This window comes from Phyllopteryx taeniolatus, chromosome 9 (assembly GCF_024500385.1).
Source record: "Phyllopteryx taeniolatus isolate TA_2022b chromosome 9, UOR_Ptae_1.2, whole genome shotgun sequence".
Classification (NCBI taxonomy): domain Eukaryota; kingdom Metazoa; phylum Chordata; class Actinopteri; order Syngnathiformes; family Syngnathidae; genus Phyllopteryx; species Phyllopteryx taeniolatus.
The window spans coordinates 15,864,310-15,891,149 of NC_084510.1; the positions used below are offsets into that span (position 1 = coordinate 15,864,310).

General features: G+C 42.2%; 1 protein-coding gene across 3 annotated transcripts in view; it reads left to right on the forward strand.

Annotated features, from left to right (window-relative positions):
* The window catches only part of mapkapk2a (MAPK activated protein kinase 2a), a 27,585-nt gene extending 9,225 nt beyond the window's left edge, over positions 1-18,360 (forward strand). For all 3 annotated transcript variants that reach the window (XM_061784484.1, XM_061784485.1, XM_061784487.1), the window contains 9 exons: positions 9,151-9,290; positions 13,460-13,524; positions 14,582-14,661; positions 14,766-14,892; positions 14,998-15,073; positions 15,148-15,272; positions 16,536-16,621; positions 16,715-16,795; positions 16,882-18,360. In XM_061784484.1, coding sequence (XP_061640468.1) covers positions 9,151-9,290; positions 13,460-13,524; positions 14,582-14,661; positions 14,766-14,892; positions 14,998-15,073; positions 15,148-15,272; positions 16,536-16,621; positions 16,715-16,795; positions 16,882-17,031 — 930 coding nt within the window. In that variant the 3' untranslated portion in view covers positions 17,032-18,360. The remainder of the gene's footprint in view (positions 1-9,150; positions 9,291-13,459; positions 13,525-14,581; positions 14,662-14,765; positions 14,893-14,997; positions 15,074-15,147; positions 15,273-16,535; positions 16,622-16,714; positions 16,796-16,881) is intronic.
* Positions 18,361-26,840: the final 8,480 nt, after the last annotated feature.

The window sequence follows — 26,840 nt, forward strand, 5'->3', positions numbered from 1 at the left end:
ACCTACCATGCATGTTTTTGGGATGTGGGAGGAAACCGGAGTGCCCGGAGAAAGCCCACACAGGCACAGGGAGAACATGCAAACTCCACACAGGCGGGGGCGGTGATTGAACCCCGGTCCTCAGAACTGTGAGGCAGACGCTCTAACCAGTCGCCCATTCTTGCACTCATGACTGAAAAATTGTGAAAGAATGCATTAATAATACACAATTTTTAAGTAGTGCAAGCAGTAGTTGGTGGCTGGAAAAATCTTATTTTTTTTGGGTGGGAATCAAAAGTGAGGGTCGGTACATAGATTCAAGATATTTCTGGTTATTTTTAATTGAACTGAAAAATGTAGTGTTTTTTTTTTGTTTGGGTGCTTGACTGTCTGCCTTTTGAAAAATTAAGGCTATCTACAATACACTTACTGCTATGTATGCTGGTCATGTAGAGGAAGTGGCAATGTTTTTTTTGTGTACCGTGCTAATGGCTTTTGTTGTTTCAGTTTCACTCTCACTTCCTCCTCAGGGTCTGCCTCTCAGTTTTGTGAATGTGTTGTGCCACTAAACTAATGTGCCAGGACACTAACCTACTAATCCATTATGTCATTGCTCGCTGCTGTCATAGCCATCACGCTGAGTAAGGTGTTGCCATTATTGGCAGAATAAAATCCAAATTTATCCTGCTCATACATCAGGGGAATTTTTTTACCTTCGTATACCCCCCCTCCATTTCTCCCCCCTCCCCCCTTTATGTCCCTCCCTGTAGTATCATAATGGGAAGCATTTCAGAAAAAACATGTTATTCATGTGTATTTTATAATCTTGAACCTAATTTATAATTATTTACAAATAAAAGGCATGGTCATAAGCATTTAAGGTCCACCAATATGAAGACTGCAAGTAGATAGTTCATATAGCACAAATGTTGTATTAAGTTTAACAGATATCTGTCCTGGCTGTGGCTCAAGCGGCAGGTGCAGACTGCTGCATTTTTCCCTCACCCCACCTCGCAGTGTCCTACCAGGAGCTCTGGAGCCTTTGTGTTTGCTTTTGGAAGTGCATTGTTTGCCCATCTGCCCCTCCTCCTCACCAGGCTTCAGGGATAAGTCTCAGAGGGCCTAAAACAGATTGGGGACTAGAAGGCATGGGGGGGTACAGTTATTGACAAAACAATGGGGGTGTAGGGTGTGTGTGTGTGTGTGTGTGTGTGTGTGAGTGAGTGTGTGAGTTAAATTAAAGAAATCAATGGTTGGGTGGGTGGGTGTTGGGGTGAAGGGAGCATTTGTTAAATTTAGATTTAACTTTTGCTATTTTAGTTCATGGCCTTGTGTCCTTTACTTACAACTCTTTGACACGTTGGCAATTATTTGATCCGGTTAAGATGTGCCTTCATTGAAATTTCTTCATTGGATGAGCTAAAAAAAATTGAAGTATAGATGGACTGTATAAATAAATCAGTAAATAAATTACACAGGATTCACAATAATTCCCTAAGAAACAAAAAAACAATCGGGAAACAAATTTTTCGACAACCCACTACCAAAAAAAAAATGGTGAAACAAACTTTCACCGAGCCTTACAAGCCTTACGAGCCTTATAGCAAATAATACCGTGAATAATTGATGACCCACCAAAACGTTTTTATAATGCCTATATAGTTTAAATCGTAAATATACCACAAACTATGATCCCAAAAGACGTGAATATCATTTCTTACAAACATCCTACAACATTGCTATACCCTTGAAAATTTAAACGGCTTACAGTTAAGCACATACAATACAGTGTAAGCACATGACAATTAACTTATTTATTTATTTTTATTTTTTTTAAAGTACTGTAATTAGCAGAAATTTGACTTATGTTATGAACAAGATGATGAGTTTATTAGCTGTACAGTCTGAATTGCGATGAAGATGACTGCACAACAAAACGGAGCAAAACATCTTTTCATCTTCTGGCGCTTTGGGAGGAGCCATATCAATATATGGCTCCTCCCAAAGCGCCTGAATCAGAATCAGAATCATCTTTATTTGCCAAGTATGTCCAAAAAACACACAAGGAATTTGTCTCCGGTAGTTGGAACCGCTCTAGTACGACAACAGTCAATTTACAGAACACTTTGGAGACAGAAAGACATCAAAAAAACAAAAACAAAAAAAACAGTCACTGAGCAGTGACAATTGTGCAAAAAGATGCATAGCCCTCTAGCACTTAGAGCAGTTCGAATGACAAATATTGCAATAGTCCGGTGCAATGATCATTGTGCAAAGGGCGCCGAGACTTCAAGGAGTGTATGCGGTTTAAAGTGACGAGTAGTGCGATAATGTTGGTTGTGCAAATGTTACAGATACTCCTCAATCAGTATGCAAATGGAGCAGATGCTACTCTGGCATGAGTGGCCAGTATATGCAAATAGTGCAGCATGGCGAGACAACTACAGTGAGTGCACGGGTAATACATAGTTGGCCCCACAGAAATGTGACAACGAACTCAAGTCAAAAAATTGCCAGCATGTTGTAATGGTCAGGTGTTTAAGAAGTTGATCGCAAGAGGGAAGAAGCTTTTGGAATGTCTACTAGTTCTAATTTGCATTGATCGGTAGCGCCTACCTGAGGGAAGGAGCTGGAAGAGCTGGTGACCGGGGTGCGGAGGGTCCAAGAGGATTTTGCACGCCCTTGTCTTAGTTCTGGCAGCGTCCAAGTCCTCAATGGTGGGTAGGGGGGTACCGACAATCCTTTCAGCAGTTTTGATTGTCCGTTGCAGTCGGCGTTTGTCCTTTTTTGTAGCAGTACCAAACCAGACTGTGATGGAAGAACACAGGACTGATTCGATGACCGCTGTGTAGAACTGTCTCAGCAGCTCCGGTGGCAGGCCGTACTTTCTCAGAAGCCGCAGGAAGTACATCCTCTGCTGGGCCTTTTTGAGGACGGAGTTGATGTTGGTCGCCCACTTCAGGTCCTGAGAGACTAATTCCCAGGAACTTGAAGGTCTCGACGGTTGACACAAGGCAGCTGGACAACGTGAGGGGCAGCTGTGGCGAAGGATGCCTCCTGAAGTCCACGATCATCTCTACAGTCTTGAGCGTGTTCAGCTCCAGGTTGTGTCGGCCGCACCACAGCTCCAGCCGCTCCGCTTCCTGTCGATATGCAGACTCGTCACAGTCCTTGATGAGGCCGATGACAGTGGTGTCATCTGCAAACTTCAGGAGTTTGACAGTCGGGTTCGCTGAGGTGCAGTCGTTCGTGTAGAGAGAGAAGAGCAGCGGAGAGAGGACACAACCTTGGGGCGCCCCAGTGCTGATGCTGCGTGTGGATGAGGTGGCCTCCCCCAGCCTGACCTGCTGTGTCCTGCCCGTCAGAAAGCTGTAAATCCACTGGCAGATGGCAGGTGAGACGCTGAGCTGGAGAAGCTTGGATGAAAGGAGTTCAGGGATGATTGTGTTGAACGCTGAGCTGAAGTCCACGAACAGGATCCTCGCGTAGGTCCCTGCACTGTCGAGGTGTTCTAGGATGAAGTGCAGTCCCATGTTGACTGCATCATCCGCAGACCTGTTCGCTTGGTAGGCAAACTGCAGGGGGTCCAGCAGCGGACCTGTGACACTCTTGAGGTGATCCAGCACGAGACGTTCAACGGACTTCATGACCACAGATGTCAAAGCGACAGACCTGTAGTCATTCAGACCTGAGATTGCAGGTTTCTTGGGGACTGGAATGATGGTGGAGCGTTTGAAACAGGATGGAACTTCGCACAGTTCCAGAGATCTATTGAAGATCTGAGTGAAGACTGGAGCGAGCTGGTCCGCGCAGACTTTGAGGCAGGATGGAGACACATGGTCCGGGCCTGCCGCTTTGTTAATCTTTTGTTGTTTGAAGATGCATCTCACATCCTGTTCATGGATGGTTAACGCAGAAGTCAGAGGTGTGATTGTGTTCGATGGTGTAGCCGGGTGGCTGTGGGGTGTGAAACTGTCCTTTTCAAATCTGCAGTAGAAGGTATTCAAGTCGTTGGCTAGTGTGCTATTGTTCTCAGCTTGGGGGGATCGTCGCTTGTAATTAGTCAACGATTGGAATGCATGCCAGACTGATTTAGAGTCGTTTGCGCTAAACTGTTTTTCCAACTTTCTTGCATAGTTCTTCTTTGCAATGTTAATTTGTTTAGTCAGCTGGTTTCTAGCTCGATTATACAGGGCCCTGTCCCCGCTCTGGTATGCATCCTCCTTAGCTTGGCGAAGCTGCTTAAGTTTAGCAGTGAACCACGGCTTGTTGTTGTTGAATGTGCGAAATGATTTTGTTGGTACACACACATCTTCACAGAAACTGATATAGGATGTAACAGTGTCCGTATATTCATCCAGGCTGCCAGCTGAATTTTCAAAGACACTCCAGTCTGTGCAGTCTAAACAGCTTTGAAGTTCCATCTTGGCTTCATTGGTCCACTTTTTCACTGTTTTCACTGTAGGTTTCGCGCATTTAAGTTCTTGCCTGTACGTCGGTATTAAGTGAATTAAGCAGTGATCAGACGAGCCCAGGGCTGCACGAGGTCTAGCACGGTATGCGTTTTTTACCGTAGTGTAGCAGTGGTCTAAAGTATTATTTTCCCTGGTAGGACAGTCGATGTGCTGCTTGTATTTAGGGAGTTCGTGGTTGGGTTTAGCTTTGTTAAAGTCCCCGAGAATAATGAGGGGTGAGTCCGGGTGTTTTTTTTTCAATTTCGTTGACTTGTTCGGCGAGCGTTAGCAATGCGGTGTTCGTGTTAGCTTGAGGCGGAATGTAGACTCCAGCCAGTATGAATGATGCGAACTCACCTGGCGAGTAGAATGGTTTACAGTTCAAAAACAGCGAGTCCAAATGCGGGCTGCAGTGTGTGCTGAGCTCCGTGACGTCCGTACACCATTTTTCGTTGATATAGAGGCATATCCTGCCGCCCTTTGTTTTCCCCATATGAATGATGCGAACTCACGTGGCGAGTAGAATGGTTTACAGTTCAAAAACAGCGACTCCAAATGCGGGCTGCAGTGTGTGCTGAGCTCCGTGACGTCCGTACACCATTTTTCGTTGATATAGAGGCATATCCCGCCGCCCTTTGTTTTCCCCGATGATTCCACGTCGGGGTCCGCTCGATGAATGTGGAAGCCGGGAAGCATGACGGCGCCATCGGGTACAGCGTCGCAGAGCCAGGTCTCCGTGAAGCACATGGCCGCGGAACGTCCCAAGTCTTTACTGGTCTTTAACAGAAGATGAAGCTCGTCCATTTTGTTGGGTAGGGAGCGTACATTCGCGAGGTGGATCGACGGGAACGCTAATCTGTGTCCTCTCTTGCGGAGTTTCACCTGAATGCCACCACGCTTCTTTCTGTGGCGCCGCTTCCGTCTCCATGCGCCGAAAACCGCGGACGCCGCTCCGGTGAGTAACTCAGGGAAAAAACTGAGCGGATTTGCGAAAGTTGGTGACAGAAAGTCCGGAGTAGCCTCCTTGATGGTTAGCAGGTCTCCCCTTGTGTAAGTGAGTCGTGTAAGGTCTCCAAAGACGGACGAAAAACACAAAAACAAAAACAATACTAGAGAGTGCGTTACCGAGGCGACCACACTGGTAGGTGCCATCTTGGTATGAAGATGTGGCTTTGATGGGCTTGATGTAAATGGTGTAGGCAGCTGCTGTCGCTGCTTCTTAGAACTATCGCAAAAGTTCACTTGTACTGTCTCTCTTGTTTTGATATTGCTCTGCTTGATATTATTATTATTATTAGTAAATAATAAATGTCATATGCACAACAAAAATAACACATTTTTACACATTTTTTTTCATCGCTTTAGAAAACCAGAAATAGGTGAATTCACCACTAGGTTGGAGTTAATTGGAATGGAATTCTACCCAGAAAGAGCCTCAAAACTGAACCAGCACCAAATTTGGCCTTTTGTCTTTTTACTTTCTTTTTTTAATGTCATAACCTGTTTGGGCTTTAATTGATGGCACCCTCTGCTGGTTGAAGTCATCCCTCCATCCATTTTTTATTCAGCATGTCCTCATTAGGTTACTGGATAAACTGAATTGGTTGTAGTTAACTAGTGTAATATATTATGCCTCTGTTACTTCAAGACACGGCAATTATGTAAATTTGTAATTATTGTTTACTAATACGAGATCCATTAAAATTGTTAATCAATTCATCTCCATCGCTATGTCTTTCTTAGTTTTTTTTTTCTTTTGCAATAATTTGGTATTGTTCAATATTCAACGTTATTCTATTCTTGATATTTAATGGAAAACTGATCAAGACAGTGAAATTGGGAGAGAGGCCGAGTGAATCAGTTTTAGTTGGAATACTTACAATACATTGAAACAGATAACTTCCTTCTCTGCAGTGGATGTCATTTTAAATATCAATACAACTTAACAGTGAGCAAATTGAGATATTCAAGGGAGTTAATCACAGTGTACATCATCCACAAATGAGCAAATATAACTTGACTGGAACACAAGTTCATGTGTTTCTTGACAGCATTTAGTGATTTCTGTATGAATAAACCCACATAAAACTGTGGCAAGAGACCAAGGATCAACAGCTGCTCATGACCTGTTTTTGTTTTTCTCAAGCCAGTGTAACAGATGCCTGGTTCATATGTACTGCACATACACTCTTAGTTGGCATAGGTAAAGTATAATACACTACAACTCGCCGTTAATTATTGTGTTTGTAAGTCACGCAGCATGACTTTGATAAGTCATTGTGTTTCACCGCAAAATCTGTTAATTTTATGTAACATAACACCAGACAGCCAAGTTGCTATACTTATGGCCTAAAAATATAAATTCATCCACTCAGCACCGTTCTGATTTCGCTGTGTTTACAATGATAGATAAGAAATTGAATTACCTTTTTGCCATATTTTGGCACTTGGCCACCCTCAACATTAATTCTATATATAATCTTTTGTATGATTTGTCATTTTGGGGTATTTGCCTATCCTCCTATGGGAAAGTAATTAAGCCCCAATTTTGGTTTGTGTTATAGGGTTTTCAGCCATAACTTCCTGAGCGAAAAATGTTATTTGTATGTCATCCTTGCCCTGAACTTTTGTTTCTTGCTAGAACAGTCACTAAGTTAATCTTGGTGGACAGGGTCCAACAATAAGCCTTTTTGAGTGGTGGCCTACACGGCCAGCATGAGCATTTGGCTTTCAGATCAAAAGATGAATGTCAGAATTACAGCTTTTATTTAATTGTATTTACTTCTAGATTTGTTAAACAACTCAGGACACAGCTCCTCGCGAATAACATTTAATATTTGGTGGCATAACCCTTACTTGCAGTAACTGCCTCAAGCCTGTGACCCATTGACTTCACCAGACTGTCGCATTCTTCATTTAAAATGTTTTTCCAGGCCATTACAGCATGCAGCCTCTTCCAGTGTTTATTTCGAGGGGTCTCTCCCTTCAGTTTCCTCTTCAGGAGGAAAATGCTAGCTCTATTGGGTTAAGGTCCGTCCGGTGTTTGACTTGGCCAGTCTCAAACCTTCCACTTTTCCCCCCTGATGATGTCCTTTGTTGTGTTGATAGTGTGTTTTGGGTCATTGTCTTGTTGCATGATGAAGCTTCTCCCAATTAATTTGGATGCATTTTTCTGTAAATTGCCATACAAAATGGTTTTGTAGACTACAGAATTCATTCTGCTGCTACCATCATGAGTTACATCAGCAATAAAAACTAGTGAGCCTGTTCCAGAAGTTGCCATGCAAGCCCAAGCCATGACATTACCTCCACCATGCTTCACAATGGAGTTTGTGTGTTTTGGATCATAAGCAGATCCTTTTTTCCCCTCCATCCTTTGGCCTTTCTATCACTTTGGTAGCGGCTAATCTTGGTCCATAAAACTTTGTTCCAGAACGTTTGTGGCTCATCTCTTTACTACTTTACAAAATCCAATCTGGCCTTCCGTTTCTTTTTGCTGATGAGTGGTTTGCATCTTGTGGTATGCCCTGTATATTTCTTCTCTCAAAGTCTCCTTTGAACAGTGGATTGTGATACCTTCACCTCTGCCCTGTGGAGGTTGGCAGTGATGTTGTCACTGTTGTATATTGGTGTTTCTTCACAGCTCTCACAATGTTTCTGTAGTCAACTGCTGTTGATACCCTTGGCCGACCTGTTCGATGTCTGTTGCTCAGTAGACCAGTAGTTTCTTTCTTTTTCAGGACATTCCTATTTGTTGTATTGGCTATGCCTAATGTTTGTGCAATTGCTCTCATCGATTTTCCCTCTTCTCTCACCTTCCAAATGGTTTGGTTTTCTCCCATTGACAGCTCTCTGGTGTTCATGTTTGCTTAGCAGGAAATGCAGTTTTCACAGGTGAAACCCAAATCTAAAAACATGCACTCGCTAATGTTTAAGCAATTAATATAAAAGGCAACACCTGAGCAACTAGAAAACCCCCATCAGTTATGTTTCAATACTTTTGCTCACTTGAAAAGTGGGTGGCTTCAAACAAAAGGTGCTCTGTTCATATTTGTTTAACACATTTAGATATAAATGCCATGAAATAAAAGCTGGAATTCGGACCTTTGTGTCGTACTCATCTTTTTGGTCTGAAACCCAAATGTTTTCAGCAAAAACAAAGGAATCGACATTGCCGTGCCAATACTTTTGGAGTAGACTGTAGCCAAACATTTTGTTATATTTCTTAATATGCTGATCCGGATTGCAATCAGCCATGAAATATGGAAACATGTTTTATTTTGTTTTTAAGGTTGTTAGGTCAAATACAAAGGAGGCGCTATCCCTTTTATGCTGGAACAGTTTTACTGTGCCACAATGGCGTTTTTAAGCTACCACTGTGGTTCTTTGTATTCAGTGAAAATTTCAGTCAGACTGAACAAAGTTTTAAGGGGGAGTGACAGAGAAAAACAAAAAGGAGGCTTTTTTTAAGTTCATGAACGTAAACGTACATTAGACTGAAAAAGTGACAACACAAAAATATTAGTCTTAAAGTGTGCATGACAAAGTTCCGCAGGAAGAGGGCGCCATATTGGCACATGACAGCTCAATATTTAGCTGGATGATGGCAGCACTGGGATTTTTTTGTCTTGTGTGCTCTGCCAAACTGATGTGTGATTGAATTTAGCAGATACATGGTCCTCTCAATTAATGTTTTTATTTCTAACCTGCTGTTTAGATGCTGCAAGATTGCTCAAAAGCACGTAGAGAAGTGGAGCTCCACTGGAGGGCGTCGCCTTGTGCCAACATTGTACGGATTATTGAGGTCTATGAAAACCTGTATCAAGGCAGGAAATGCCTGCTAATTGTCATGGAGTGGTAAGTTCACAAATTCACACACACACATGCACAGACAGGAAAAACACTTTTCTTTGCGTCTGCTCTGCATGTTTGCTGGTTTTCTCACTGGTTTATTCTGCTTCTTAAATGTGTGTCCATCCAGCTATTGCGTTTGTCCTAATTAGGGTTGCAGGTGAGCTAGAGCCAATACCAGCTGACTTTGAGCTTGAGGCAGGGTACACTTTGGACTAGTCGCCAGTCAATTGCAGGGTCTATATATATATATATATAATAGAAAAGCAAGGATTAATGCTCATCATATAAACCGATGGAAAATTTGGATTCTAAATGTCCCTAATTGAGCTAACATGCATGATTTTGTGATGCGGGAGGAAGCCGGATTACCCGGAAAAAACCCATGCAAGCACGGTGAGAACACAAAAACTCCACATGATGACCAAAGCGGCTATTCAAACCCCAAACCGACGAACTTTTAGGCAGATGTGCCAACCATTCGGACAATTGGTGTGTTGCATTCAATTAGGTTTTTATGGTTCATGAGCTCAATTAGTCCTTTTCACACATTTTCACACAAAAAAAAACCATTTTAAGATGTTGTTTGTGGATCACACACTGGTTTGAATTTCAGAACGATGACCAAATTTTTACTTAAGTGAAAGTGTGTGGTTGGTCCGGAAATTGTATATATTTTGTTAATCAAGGTTTACAGATCATATGATACAGTTATGGAAATACCTCAGATGCCACCATATGTTAAAAAACAAAAAACAAATAAACAACCAACATTTTTTAAAAAAGAGACCAAATGCAAACTTCCTTTAAAGCACACACTAAAGCTTACTGAATGTCTAATTTATTTGTATCACTCAACACCTACAATATCATTACTAAAACTGAGGCTTATTCTAGTTTGTCTGACTGCATCCTCTCATCATTATGTTCCTTTCCATTTTGATGTGAATCTTCGTTCTGCACTTGAGAATGTAAAATTAAAGCGCAGTACACAAAGGTTACTGCTGCGATGGTGTCAGATATGTGCATTTAGTAGCACCATTCTCATCTCTGATGATAATTCATCACCCCATAGTGTCCATCCATCCATCTATTTTCTGAGCCGCTTCTCCTCACTAGGGTCGTGGGCGTGCTAGAGCCTATCCCAGCTATCACCGGGCAGGAGGCGGGGTACACCCTGAACTGGTTGCCAGCCAATCGCAGACCCCATAGTGTTTCCCACAAAAATTAAACACTTAAAAGACTACACTAACTTTTCCACTGGTAGCACTAACTCTCAGTTAGTCACACTCTTATTTTCCACCATGACCATGCATGATGTAATCTTAAGTAATTGGCATACAGTACCTTTGTATGAAATAAAGATTGAACATGACTCCAGTTTTACAGTAAATCTAAATACTGTAGGAGAGTTCGTTGTATTTTGGCATTGCAATTCTAAAAGTGAAAATCATAAATTATAGGGATGCACGATAACTATCGCGACCGATAGTTATCGACCGATATTGGGGAAAAAAATTATGTCACACTGATAGGTTCAATATCGAAAAAACGTAACCGATAATGAGCCGTCTGTCTCAGTGTCGCGCTGGGGGGGGGGGGGCGTAAAGTAAAATACTTTACGCCCAAGAAGCCTTTTTTTCTCTCTTTGCGTCACGGTGGCCTTACACAGGGCCGCAGTGGCGGGTAATGTTGGACGATTGACGCTGTATCCGGAACAATCGGTGTTACGGCCGTAACGAGTCAGAGTTCAGTGATTTCCGTAACAAAATACGGACGTTCCGTAACATTTGGCAGCTATGAGCATTTGTTCGCCAGGATTTGCTGAAATTGCAATCATCCAGTGACTGAGTTTGTAACTATGACACTCGCGAGCATTTAGTACCCTCGTAGTACAGCATTCGGCAAGACTCAACGGCCTCCGAAGCTGCAGACTCGCGTAGCAACTAGTGTTGGGAACGATGCACCGATGTGACTGGGTAGCCGTTAATAAAAGCGAGAGATTTTACTGTCTTGGTATCAGACTCCATAATTAACAGAAAATCTGCCAGGAATCCTTAGATACATTGGTTGTAGGGCTGTGGACCGGATATTGTGAGGCTAACAATTGGTTGCCTGGGGCTTTACAGTTTTCATCTCTTAAAACAAATGCGAGAGCTCTCGCACTGTGCGCCGCGGATGTAACGTTATGCTTACAACCAAAAACAGCAGGGGTGGGCACTAGCGACACTACTAGTTTAATTACATTTTTCTTTAGCGTCACTATTTCAACATCAGATAGCCTTTCAGTAGTTAAGCTACTTTAGTGGTCACAGCAAAGTAGCGTTCACAGACTACTGTCGGGGGTGCTCCGGGAGTATGGGGTACCGGACTTGCCGATACGGCGAGCACAATCTACGTGCAGCTAAAGACAAAATCTATTCGTGGTGTCCAAAATTCATTTGTGGTGACCCACCACAGATAAATGTACTGTACAACCCCAATTCCAATGAAGCTGGGAGGTTGTGTTAAACATAAGTAAAAACAGAATACAATGATTTGCAAATGATGTCCGACCTGTGTTTAATTGAATACACTACAAAGACAAGATATTTAATGTTCAAACTGATAAACTCTGTTTTTAGCAAATAATCATGAACTTAGAATTTTATGGCTGCAACAGGTTCCAAAAAAGCTGGGACAGGGTCATGTTTACCACTGTGTTACATTACCTTTTCTTTTAACAACATTCAATAAACGTTTTGGGAACTGAGGACACTAATTGTTGAAGCTTTGTAGGTGGAATTATTTCCCATTCTTGCTTGATGTATAGCTTCAGCTGTTCAACAGTCCGTGGTCTCCGTTGTCGTATTTTACGCTTCATAATGCGCCATGTCGGTTTTTGATGCAGTGCCGCCTGAGGGATCGAAGGTCACGGGCATCCAATGTTGGTTTTCGGCCTTGCCGCTTACATGCAGTGATTTCTCCAGATTCTCTGAAGCTTTTGATGATGATATGGACCGGAGATGATAAAATCCCTAAATTCCTTGCAATTGTACGTTGAGGAACATTGTCCTTAAACTGTTCGACTATTTTCTCACGCACTTGTTCACAAAGAGGTTAACCTCGCCCCATCTTTGCTTGTGAATGACTGAGCAATTCAGGAAAGCTCCTTTTATACCCAATCATGGCACCCACCTGTTCCCAATTAGCCTGTCCACAAACCGGTGTTTGATGAGCATTCCTCAACTTGCTCAGTCTTTTTTGTCACCTCTCCCAGCTTTTTTGGAATGTGTTGCAGCCATAAAATTCTAAGTTAATGATTATTTGCTAAAAACAATAAAGTTTATCAGTTTGAACATTAAATATCTTTTCTGTGTAGTGTATTCAATTAAATATAAGTAGAACATGATTTGCAAATCATTGTATTAATTTTTTTTATTTCTGTTTAACACAACGTCCCAACTTCATTGGTTGTATATGTCTGAAACAACCCTAGTGAGGGTAAGCGGTACGGAAAATGAATGAATGAATGTCTGAAACACCGCCATACCATTGAAGAACATGGAGAGGAATCCCCTAACCTCTGATAATGTATCAAAAGGCCAAAAAATGCAAGACGTGATACAGGTTTCTCATCTGGTGAGCATTGTGATTTCCAAGTATGCTCCGCTGAACTTGCATTTCTCAGCAAGCAAATAGTGACAGATAGATTTCGAGAAATTTTAACTCTGTTGTGGTTAGACTCCCTCTCACTCAAAAACTGCCCACACATTTACATACATGCTTGAGAAAATAATTTGTGCAGTCATGCATCTTTGGTCACACACACAAAGCCCAAATCAGGACATTGAAATTGCACCTGAAAAATCGTCATGAAGAACACAAACCTTAAATTAATCATGTTAATCCAACTAATTATCATATTCTCATGCACCATTCAATTCAGTTTTACTGCTCACCAATGTTCACAGCTGCCATAGCATGGTCTGTGGCTAAAATGTCTGTATCAGTGTGACATCTGCAAATAAATAAATCAAATATCAATTGTACGTGTGTTTAATGATCATAGAACTTGTGCATTCATGTAAAATAGAATGATTTGTGTGTACAATGGTCACTCGTATAATTGGGTTTTATAATTGGGATGAAAATATAATTGTTTCAACATTTAAAATTAATGTCTTTTGTTGCAGCATGGATGGAGGTGAACTCTTCAGTCGAATCCAGGACAGAGGCGACCAGGCCTTCACAGAGAGAGGTATAAAAACACACTGACTGCATGGAAAGTATTCAGACCCCCTTAAATTTTTCACTCTTTATGTTGCAGCCATTTGCTAAAATAATTTAAGTTCATTTTTTCCTCAATGTACACACAGCAACCCCATATTGACAGAAAAAAACGGAATTTTTAAAATTTTTGCAGATTTATTAAAAAAGAAAAACTGAAATAAGCCATAAGTATTCAGACCCTTTGCTCAGTATTTAGTAGAAGCACCCTTTTGAGCCCTTTTTGGGACTGATGCAACTTTTTCACACCTGGATTTGGCGACCCTCTGCCATTCCTCCTTGAAGTTCCTCTCCAATTCCGTCAGGTTGGATGGTGAATGTTTGTGGACAGCCATTTTCAGGTCTCTCCAGAGATGCTCAATTGGATTTAAGTCAGGGCTCTGGCTGGGCCGTTCAAGAACAGTCATGGAGTTGTTCTGAAGCCATCCATCCATCCATTTCTCGTACCGCTTATCCTCACTGCGGTGCGGGCGGGCTGGAACCTATCCCAGCTATCTTCGGGCGAGAGGCGGGGTACACCCTGAACTGGTCCCCTGGCAATCGCAGGGCACAGATACATAAACAGCCATTTGCACTCACATTCACACCTACGGGAAATTTTTAGTCTTAAATTAACCTACCATGCATGTTTTTGGGATGTGGGAGGAAACCGGAGTACCCGGAGAAAATCCACGCAGGCATGCGGAGAACATGCAAACTCCACACAGGCGTGGCTGGGAACCCCGGTCCTTAGAACTGTGAGGCAGATGTGCTTACCAGTCGCACACCGTGCTGCCTGTTCTGAAGCCACTCCTTCGTTATTTTAGCTGTGTGCTTTGGGTTATTGTCTTGTTGGAAGGTGAACCTTCGAGCCAGTCTGAGGTTCTAAATCTAAGCACTCTGGAGAAGGTTTTTGTACAGGATATCCCTGTACTTGACCACATTCATCCTTCCTTCGATTGCAACCAGTCGTCCTGTCACTGCATCTCGCTCTAATCTGCTCGTTGTGCTTTCTGTACTTTATTAAACCTGTTTATTTTCTACGCCAGAGGCATCTGACATAATGAAAAGCATAGGAGAGGCTATCCAGTACCTGCATGCTGTTAACATTGCACACCGAGATGTTAAGGTTAGTCTCACCATTTTCTATCACCATCTCTGTTTGGAACAGTCTGACTGAGAGGTTAAGAGTAACATCACTCACTTCAGTCATTAATGTGAAACTCCCTTCAGCCAGAGAATTTACTGTACTCAACCAAGAGGCCCAGCGCTTTGCTCAAACTCACAGACTTTGGCTTTGCCAAGGAAACCACCTCTCACAACTCTCTTGCTACTCCCTGCTACACACCTTACTATGTTGGTAAGAGTTCTTCTCTGTATTTAATAGCATTTTTTTCATGACCTGCTCCTTAAGCCACAGTGTTCTAATTTTTCTAACTTTTCATCTATTGCTTTCACTCTACAGCTCCAGAGGTTCTGGGCCCAGAGAAATATGACAAGTCTTGTGACATGTGGTCTTTGGGTGTCATTATGTATATTCTGTAAGTAAAGTCTTAATGTTGCATTACATGGGATTATTTGCTTGGTGCAACATGTAACTGTTGTTCTTCTCCAGGTTGTGTGGTTACCCCCCTTTTTATTCTAACCACGGTCTAGCCATTTCTCCCGGGATGAAGAAGAGGATTAGGATGGGACAGTATGAGTTTCCTAATCCCGAGTGGTCTGATGTATCAGAAGAAGGTGATCATAATGGCAAAACTATGCATGTTAATTTTCACTTTGCCTGCCAACACAAATGAGTGAAAATTAGACCTGTCTACAAGTCAATAAATTGAATACTACTCTTCGAAGACGGACATCTTTAAATTGTACTGAGAAAAGCAATGCTGTGGTTCGTATGACTTCAGCTCATTAGTTAATCTCAAATCAAACAAGGAAGGTGTGGAGTTTCCGAATTCCACTAGGTGGCTTTTGAAGGAAAGAAAAACTTGTTACCTGCAGTGGAGCCTTCAAAGTTGAACACAATCCATTCACCCTCCATTCTCTGATGCTGATTGAATTCCAATTTGCACTCATTAAAACAGGGTTTGCACGGTCATGAAAAACCTGGAAAAGTTATGGAAATTGAAACTACATATTCTAGGTCCTGGAAAAGGAATTTTTTTATACCGTTTTGGAAAAGTCATGGACTTATTGTATGGAATATTATATATTTATATATAAATATATATATTTGTATATTTAGAATGCGTACAAGAAATAAAATGGTGTAACGTGCGATTAAAATGAAAATGATTATAATTCAAATTGACACGGAAGTGCAACATTGCAAGCGATGTACGCCGCCATACAGGAAATGTGACAGGTCACGTTGGCGAGGGTCCACTGGTATACTCGAACAGTTGAATGTGGATTTCATAGAGAACGCAATGCCAAGAGAGTGCAATTTTAAAATGAGTGACTTTCTAAAGAGAGGTTTAAATTTTGGACACTGACCACGCCGTGCGAAATTCTAACTTTGCTCAAAATCTGTCTATGTAACCAAAATGGGAGAAGCGGCACTGGTAAGTCACATGAAGGGAAAGAAGCGTATGTCAGCTGCCGAAGACTGTAAAAACTCCATCAGGGAGTTTTCAGGTTTTGTTACATGCACAGTTACTGCACCACAGACTGCCATGGCTGCAGGGTCTGCAATTCCAACGGCAAAGCAGACGAAGTCGGACGTAACAGCGACAACAAACGTTCTAATAGCCCAAGTTCTGTGGTGATTAAAAGTAATGAATTTTCGCTATTCTTACAAGTCGTCCAAAGACCAAATATGGAGGTTTCCACTGTAGTATCATAAATTAAAAAAGCTGCCGAGATCTAAAAATGAGTTAATAATTGGTTTGAATAGTTAATGCTGACTGGCAAAGTTCAATCACAACACGATTGCTTTATTTCATATCCCTCTAATGTATGTACAGTGTTAAAAACAGTTTACTGACTTGAAATTGATTGCAGCTAAACAACTGATTAGGACCCTCCTTAAGACAGAGCCCACCCAAAGGATGACGATCACGGAGTTTATGAATCACCCCTGGATTAATGTAAACACAAACCCACTTCCTTGCTATTTATCAGATCAATTTTTATGGATTATATTGTCCACTGAAGCCAGATTGTTGCCCGTCTCCCTGCAGCAATCGATGGAGGTTCCTCAGACGCCACTGCACACTAGCCGGGTGTTAAAGGAAGAGAAGGACGCGTGGGAGGATGTCAAGGTCTGTCACTCGTTTGTGAGTTTTTATGTATTTTGTCTACGCTCCTGCTGAATTGTACCAATGTGCTTTCTGTGCTCATCTTTCAGGAGGAAATGACCAGTGCCTTGGCAACCATGAGGGTTGACTATGAGCAAATAAAGATAAAGACCATTGAGGACTCAACCAATCCACTTCTAACGAAGAGGAGGAAGAAAGCCAGTAATGCCATGGCGGACACTCAGTCTGCTGCCCACTGAATAATGCACACACAGATTGTAAAAAGGAAGCAATAAGTTGTCGACGTGAGTCGCACTGCATGGATTTTTTTCGTATTTTAATTTCCATATCAAGTCTGTTTTGGAGAGTGCTGTTTTTTTGTTTTAAGCATTTTAATTGACCCCCTTTCACTTTTGCAGAGAGGTTCTTGATCTGTGGTTTTACATCAGGGAAGAGATTATGAATAAGAAAAGGTGAGGAGAAGCACTCTGGTATTCCTCTCCTCCCTCAAACATCAGGTTTTGTGCTCAGAACTCAATACGTGAAGCCACACTGTGTTAGTACTGTCCAGCCCAAAATATTAAATGTTAAATGAAATAGCTAAATCCCAAAAAACAAGGCAAGGCAGGATTTCCTTTACTTATACACAATGTAAGGAGATGTCTTTTGAACTGACAAGTGGATTGTAAGGATTATCCTGACTGGAATGGCCAGGAGTTCTTTGTCTTTGTTAATGTTCTCTCTCACCAGGGCCATTCTGTGCCATTGTGACCTGTAGCCTCCCCCAACCCTCTTCTTTCACCTGCCTTAAGACATCCTTTTTACAGGTCCAGTCTCCGGGCAGAGAAGGTAGCGCCACCTGCACGTAGCTTACAAAGAAAAAAAAAAAGAGAGTATTTTTTCACAGATTTTTACAGACATTTTAAGCACATGCCTTATTGACTTTTTGTTTGTGGCATTTAGCAACGTTATGTTCAGTTGCCAGATTTCAGGTTAATGCTATGCAGATGGTGTGTCAGCTTAAAGCACTGCTTGGACCTTTTGTCGTTGGTGTTGGGTTTTGTTTGCTTAGTGTATTTGAGAAGTGGGGACTGTGTATGTTCCTGTAGCAAGGAGAACCCTCTTGTGGAAGCTTTTTGTGAGGAACGGTGGGACACGTGGTTACTAGCTACTGTTTAATTTCATTTGACAACAACTGCACCTAAAAACTTCCTGCCAAAAAGTACGAAAGAGCGTCTCCTCTTCAGAGAGCGCCATGTGACGCACCACCACCAAGCTATCGTCACAATCACAAGATATAATTGATGGTTCTTCTTCAGTGTTCTCTCCATTCAGGACCCTGCCCAGCTCAGTTGGGATCATGGGGAAATATTGCATCTAGTTCCTTGTTGAAAGTACACCAACAGTCTGTGGCACCAACAAATATAGCTCTGTAAAAATGTTTGTTGAAAAAAAATTTCCTTTTACTAAATTTTTTTTTTTTTGTCTCCTGCACATTTTAGTAGCAGACGGTCTCTTTTTTCTGTTCAGTAAGCTGCAACTGTCATACTTTTGTCTGCTTGCTTTCAATTAAAAAACACATAAACCAGTCCCAGATTTTGTTTATCAAGTATGTGCACCCATTGAAATTTCTTAAATTTCATCATAAATTGGTCATAAAATGTCATATTATCATCTAAATTACAGGAATAAAAAGAATCTACTTAAACTAGTACCAAACAATTGTTTTCATATTTTTAATAGCATAACATGTAAACACTCATGACAGGGAGGAAAAAGTAAGGGAACCCTTGGATTTAAGAACTGGTTGACCCTCTGGCAGCAATTACCTCAACCAGTCATTTCTTGTAGTTGCAGATCAGACATACACAACGATCAGGCTGAATTTTGGTCCAGTTACAGTCTGTTGCAGTTCAGCAAGATTCCTGGAATTTCTGGTGTGAATAGCTCTTGAGGTCAGGACTTTGACTGGGCCACTCTAGAAGATTCATTTTCTTCTTCTGAAGCCTTTCTGTTGTTGATTTGCTTCTGTGTTTTGGATCATTGTCCTGTTGCAACACCCGTCCTCTTTTGAGCTTTAACTGTTGGACAGATGGCCTCAAGTTCTTATGCAAAATGAATTGCAATGCGTTAATAAATTGATATTTTCACCCATCCTTATCAATTATTAAAATACATACACTTAAAGTTTTGTATTATCTACCATTTATTGAAATGAATACAACATTTAAAAAAATAAATACATTGAATTCACCCATTTTAGTCAGAATGGCAAATTGAACAACAAATATTCCAGCATTCTTAATGTACAGTGCCTTGAAAATTCATATTATTCATACACCTTGAATGTTTCACATTTTGCCACCTTATAACCACAAACTTGAATGTTTTTATGTGATTGACCAACACGAAGTACCAAATAATTGTAAAGTAGAACGGAAATGATATACTTTTCAAAATTTTAAGCAAATATCTGAAAATTTGGTGCATTTGTATTCAGCCACCCAGAGTCAATACTCTTGTGCCACATTACAGTGCAGTTACAGCTACAAGACTTTTGGGGTATGTCTACCAGCTTTGCATGTCTTGACACTGAAATTTAGGCCAATTCTTTGCAAAATAGGTCAATCTGAGCCACAATGGATGGAGAGTGTCTGTGAACAGCAATTATCATGTCTTGCCACAGGTGCTTATAATGGGATTTAGGTTTGGACTTCGACTGGGCCATTCAAACTGCTTCCTTAATTATAACGTACAATTAAAGATAAGTTGAGCACATATATATTTTCAGAAGTGTGTATCAAACTGGTGGCCCTTCACATTAATCAGTACCCAAAAAGTAGCACTCAGTTTCAAAGGTTGGTTACCCTGGCCCTGAGTTTTACATTCACACTTTCCCTTATCTAAAGTTAACTTCATTTTCATGTAACCTGCTTCCTGGAACCCCCCCCCCCCCCCCAAGGCCAATTCCTGAATCCCACGTCTGACGTGGCAGCAGACATTAGACAACGTGATTAAAGGGGCATGAACCGGCAGTCCATCGTGTGGGAAACACAGAAATGTTGTTCCTCTGGCTTTGGAAACAGCACCTACCGGTACTTTTGGCATTTATGAGGGGAGTTACTGCACTACCCTTTCACTGGTGTAATTGTGACAAAACATGCCTTTTGGCACAGATGACGCTTCTTTTTTTGGCAGCCATCCACAGGTTGGCAACAAAATGGATCAGCTGCCAACTTATGAAAAGCCCACTGACGTCATTGAGTCAGCCTGCAAATTGAGGATCCAACCATCCAGGTTATGTTGTCCTCATCTGATGTTCATTCTTCATCAGAATATATTTCTAAATAATGTTTTATTAATGTTTCTTGAGTGCACACATAATCCTGATGAGTACTAGTATGCATAACAGGATGTTTTTTGACAGTTAAATTGTCACATTCTGAACTATCCATCCATTTTCTGAGCCGCTTCTCCTCAACATTCTGAACTACCACAGTCAAAAGCCGTGAAAACAACAATCCAATCAGTTTAGAGTTGTGTTCAAACTGCGGCCCAGGGGCCATTTGTGGCCCACCTTCCATTTTTAATGACCCACAGCATATACAACAACTAACATTTGACACGGTATCTTTTCTAGATATGTAAAGGAACTATTTACAATTAAAATAGTTACATTTGTCTTCATAATGCCTCAGGAATAAAGAGAATTTATTTTCAGAAGCAAAAAGGGTTTCCTCCACTTTATGCTCTGTATCAAGGTCTTAACTTTGTGAACCTCACACTAAGGATTCATTATGCTCCTCTAGTACCGTATTTTCACGACCATAAGGCGCACTTAAAAATCTTAAATTTTCTCCAAAATGGACGGGGCGCCTTATGTGTGCACCGAGTTCCAAAATCTATAAATGATGTTGTGTGATGAGCGCTCCGCTTGACTGACTGATGGAGCATTTCCTGCCGACACGCTGCTTATACAGAGGAAAAGCGAACGCGGCTGAGGACAGCATGCGGACATAAAGGGGGAAGGGTGCGCGTGAAGGAGGACGGTAAAGGCACGCCCCCAGTAGGTATATAGCGCCGGTCAAGCCAGACTCCACTCATAAAGTAGCAATCAAGCCAGCCGCCCCTTATTTTTTTTCATACTAGGCATTACAGTAATAAGTCGCCAACTTGCGGCGAAAGCCACCTTCAAAATAAAAGCTTCCCAATAATACAGACGTCAATGCTCTTCGGTTAAGGAATGCAACCAGCAAGGTTACTTTGAATCTTAAGATGCATTAAAAAATGTAGTTTATTAGTTTTTGGAGACTTTTATTTTGAAATACAATATCAGATCTTCATCAAACCTCTTTTAGTGGAGTCCTTGGTGGTCTGTCACACAGATCTGGACTTGTCTTGCGATACCAATGGGATTATGTTGGGGTGGCTTTGGCTCAGTAGGTAGAACGGGTTCGAATCCATGCTACGACTGTCCGCATGTTGAAGTGTCCTTGGGCAAGACACTGAACCCTAATTTGCTCCCAGTGGGCCTGGCAGCGCCGCGCATGGCAGCAGTCGCCCATTGGTTTATGGATGTGTGTGTGAAAGTGAGGCTTTGTAAAGTGCTTTGGGCAATGTGATGATGTAGATAAAGTGCTATATAAGTCCAGTCAGTCCATTTACCATTAATTTTTCCCAAGATGTCAAATAAACAAAAATTTTCAAGATTCAAATTAACCTTGCTGGTTGCATTCCTTAACCAAAGAGCACTGACGTCCGTGTTATTGGGAAGCTTTTATTTTGAAGGTGGCTTTCGCTGCGAGTTGGCAACCTATTACCGTAATGCCTAGTATGAACAAAATTAAGGGCGGCTGGCTTGACTGCTACTTTACGAGTGGAGGCTGGCTTGACCGCAGTCGAAAACTGCACCTACGAAGAGACACGCTTACAAAGCACAGTTTAAACTGCAAGCTATCAGTTACGCGGAGGAACATGGGAATCGAGCAGCCGCGAGAGAATTCAAGATGAACGAATCCATGGTTCGCAAGTGGAGGACGCAGGAAAACGAGCTTCGTCAAGTCAAGAAGACGAAGCTGAGTTTCTGCGGGAAAAAAAAACAAAACGCGGAAACAAGGCGAGGTGGCCCGAGTTGGAAAACCAACTCGAGCATTGGATTAATGAACTCCAACCGCTGGACATCGGTGTAAACAGGGCGTTCAAAGTGAAGTTGCGAGCGGCGTGGGAGCGATGGATGACAGATGGCGAACACAGCTCTACTAAGTTACGCCACAATTTGTGAATGGATTGTGGATGCTTGGGCTAACGTGTCTGCTTGCACCGTTGTTCGAGCTTTCGTAAAAGCCGGCATCATTTCTGAGGAGCCGCACAGCAACGAGACTGACTCCGACAATGACGAGAGGGAACCCGGCGTGTTTGTTGGAGAACTTGCCCAGCTGTTCATTCGGATACAGAAGATGAGGACTTTGATGGATTTGTGGATGAGGATTGATAAAAAAATAACGTGAGTAGATTGTTAAATACTTCAATAAAGTACAACCAAACTCAGTTTTACGCCTGCTGCCTTTTTAATAACGTTGTTTTAGCATGCATGCATGCTACTGTATGTTTTAAGCTATCGTATGTTTTATCAAGACTGCGCCCAATAATACGGTGCGCCTTTTGTATGTGTTAAATACAGAAATAGACCCCGTAACTGAGACTGCGCCTTTTAATACGGTGCGCCCTATGGTTGTGAAAATACGGTGATCACTTCTTTAAAGATTGTCAGCTTACTCCAGATTGTCAAATGTTTTGGTTCTGAATATAGAGATCTGCTTAGGGCCTGGGGAGAACTATTCTAGTGGGATACAGGGCTGCGCGCCAATGCAAAATCATAAATAATCCCAAACTATTTCCATTTTCACCTTTAACTGAAAGCTGTGATGTAGCAGTTTATCAAAATAACTAATATATAGTTGTTTGATGGATTGGTTTTAGTGTGTTTAATAAAGTCAAAGAATGTCAAAGTGGCTCTCGCATCCTTAGAATTTTCTGTATACGGACGGCCCTTGAAGGAAAACGTTTGTACACTCCTGGTTTACAAAAGCAATAATAATATACCGCACACGTATGGTAATAATAGCAATCCATGCATTGGGTTTTAAGCAACAGTTGCCCTAAAATAAATTTTGTAATTCCCAAAATGCATTGTTCTGTTTCTGTAATCGTTAATACACTGTATGTCAAACCCAGAGGTAAGTTGCATTTGTGCAGGTGATGAGCATGCTTGGGAGGGTTACTTTAAAAATGTATTCTGATACAGTTCATCTAGTTTCTTGTTAAAAAAATGCAGTCAGTAACGTAATCAAAGTACCATAATGTTAAAGTGATGTAACATGGTTGCTTTCAATTACTTTTGGATTACTCTAATACCATGCATCCATTTTCCATACCACTTATCCTCACTAGGGTCGTGGGCGTGCTGGAACCTATCCCAGCTGTGTCTGGGGGAGAGGCGGGGTACACCCTGAACTGGTTGCCAGCCAATCGCAGGGCACATAGAAACACATTCACACCTACCGGCAATTTAAAGTCTTCAATCAACCTACCATGCATGTTTTTAGGATGTGGGAGAAAACCGGAGTACCTGGAGAAAACCCACACAGGCACAGAGAGAAGATGGAAACGCCGCACAGGTGAGGCCGGATTTGAACCCGGATCCTCAGAACTGTGAGGCAGATGTGCTAACCACTCAGACTCCGTGCCGCCTACTCTAATACCGAATACGCTAATTAAGACAAAAGAAACTAAATATCAATGAAATATGTTTATTTGTCTGGTCTTTTCTCTCTTGTACAGTATTATGTTTCATTAAACAACTTAGCCGGCAAGATGCTGGCTAAGTGGCTTATACGAGGTGTCTTTTGATAACGGGCAACTTGATGAGACTGGAGCCCAGCGAGTGTTCTCGTCTATATAAGGTCTCATAGTTGGCAGTGCATATCAGAGCAGAAGCCAAGCAATGAAGTCTAAGGAATTGTCTGTAGACCTCCGAGACAAGATTGTGTCAAGGCACAAATCTAGCGAAGGATACAAAAGAATTGCAGCAGCATTGAAGGTCCCGAAAAGCACTGTGGTCTCATCCATCCATCCATTTTCTGAGTCGCTTCTCCTCACAAGGGTTGCGGGAGTGCTGGAGCCTATCCCAGCTATCATCGTGCAGGAGGCGGGGTACACCCTGAACTGGTTGCCAGCCAATCGCAGGGCACATAGAAACACACAACCATTCGCACTCACATTCACACCTACGGGCAATTTAGAGTCTTCAATGAACCTACCGTGCATGTTTTTTGGGATGTGGGGGGAAACCGGAGTGCCCGGAGAAAACCCACTCAGGCACGGGGAGAACACACAGTCGGGGCTGGGGATTGAACCCCGGTCCTCAGCCTGTGAGGCAGACTCTCTAAGCAGTTGCCCACCGTGCCGCCACCTGCCTGTAATATAGTCAATTTGTTCCAGCCCATATGGTGCCCAACCCCCTATTCTTTCTTAATTTTTCGCTTTACACCCCCCTTGCATCATGGGCTAGCCCACGCGCCTCCTGACTTAACCGACTCAAAAAGGGCCGGGGGTGCCCCCATGAGACCCTCCTGATTTCTCCCCAATCCAGTGGAGTCTTGGCACGCTCCCCTAACAACCCGCAGCGGCTTGCAATATCTTACCCCTCGGTCATACTGTAACTTAAATTTACGTTAATTTTCACATCGTTCCCCTCTTAGTCCCGTACATCGTAGAGACCCTAGTTCGGACCCGCATGGGTCATCAAGTCCATATTAGACTCCAGACTCTAATAGCTCATTATACCATAGTTACTCTATATTTATTGTTAATGCCAACTTCCATATATCTGCCACTTTACGAATCATAACCTCTGCAGGGGTGTCAATAGATGTTTCTCATTACCCCTCAATCATATCATACTCACTGCCAGTGTTACGCTAAGGTATTTACTACCATATCATGTGAACTTCCTCGACAGTATTGTATTAGACATTCCGATATTGGTCATACTCTGTATCCCACCAGTCATGCATGCACCATATCTTCCTAAGCTTTCATCCATCCACCGTCTTCCTAGGGAGACCGCTTCTCTCCTCCATCCAACTTCCTATGATGGACCTGCTTAAACTAGAAACCTCCAATTTGCAATATAGTGTTGAATCAAAGTTCAGAATTGGAATACTAACCTCCCGTGCGGATACATTACGAATCAATGTGTCCACTTTACCCGGGCACACTTCGTCGACAGCTGTCCCAGCTCCACCCGACAGTAGATGTTACTGGTGGGAGTCAGTACAGCAAAGTTCCTAGAGGCCACTCACCCAGCAAATACACAACAACAGGAATACAAAACACCATCCCCATTTAAACAGGTCCTCTTCCCCATTGCAGAGGCCCCGCTGACAAGTCCTGCAAACAAGTCCTTTAATAAATTAATCACACTTCTGCAAAAGATGGTCCTGCCAAGGGGGTGGACTCCATATTCCTCCATACATAATTATTTGGAAATGGAAGAAATTTGGAAACACCAGGACCCTTCCTAGATCTGGCTGTCCAACCGAGCTGAGTAACCGGGGAAGAGAGGTGAACAAGAACCCTATGGTCCCTGAGACGGCGCTCCAGTGTTCCCTTGCTGAGATACGAGAACTATCCAGAAGGTCAACCATAGCTAATGCACTCCACCAATTAGGCCTTTATGGTAGAGTGGCAAGACGGAAGCCACTTCTCACTAAAAGGCACATGGCAGCCCACCTGGAGTTTGCCAAAAGGCACCTTAAGGGTTCTCACACCTGCAGAAACAAAATTCTCTGCTCTGATGAAACCAAAGTAGAACGTTTTGGCCTGAGTTGCAAGCGTCATATCTGGATAAGACGAGGCACTGGTCATCACCTGGCTAACACCATCCCTACTGTGAAGCATGGTGGTGGCAGCATCATGCTGTGGTGCTGTTTTTCTGCTGCAGGAATAGGGCGACTAGTCCGCATTGAGGGTAAGATGACAGCTGCAAAAATTAGAGAAATTCTTCAAGAGAACTTTCTCCAGAGTGCTCTGGAACTCAGACTAGGGCGTCGATGCACCTTCCAAGATGACAATGAGCCAAAGCACACAGTCAAGATAACAAAGGAGTGGCTTCAGGAGCAGCCTGTGAATGTCATTGAGTGGCGCAGCCAGAGCCCGGACTTGAATTCAACCGAACATCTCTGGAAAGACCTTAAAATGGCTGTCCACCGACGCTGCCCATCCAACCTGACTGACCTTGAGAGGATCTGCAGAGAAGAATGGGAGACAATGCCCCAAAACAGGTGTGTCAAGGTCGTAGAGCCATAACCGAGACTTAAGGCTGTGATTGCGTCAACAAAATATTAAGACAAGGGTGTGAATGCTTATGTACCTATTATGTTTAAATGTTTACATTTTCAATAAATTAGCACAACTGTCTGAAAATAAGTTTTTATTTTGCCACTGTGGGATATTTTATGTAGTTTTTTATGTTTTATAAAGAAAACTATACTCAAATCAGCTTTAGAATAAGTCTGAAACAGCAAAATGTGGAAAAAGTGAAGTGGTGTCAGCATTTTCTGGTGGCACTGTATATGGTACAATAGCAATAAACTGGCTTTTAAATCTTTAGGAAATCATACATTCAGCAGTGTTGCTTTACTATTAATAGCTTATGTTACACTGAGGAACCTGAACTCACGTATACAAGGCAGGCTTCACAATTTTGAGTTTTATCCTCCCATGAATTTCAAATAGTTGAAAACATAATTTATAATTCACCATTCATTTGGTCTTCAACTGTTTGACGCCCCACTGTGGGAATTAGAAATTCGGAAAATATAAACATGAGCTTGATCTTTATAAGCATTGTTTTTGTGCGACTTGGACAACTCAATGGAAGCATGCAGATTCGCCCAATAAACAATACGGCCTTAATCTACAGATCATGAAATAGCAGCAAAATCACAAGGAATCTCTATGCCAGCAGCGTTTACTGAAAGGCAGAACAATTAAATGCTCTTTCTTT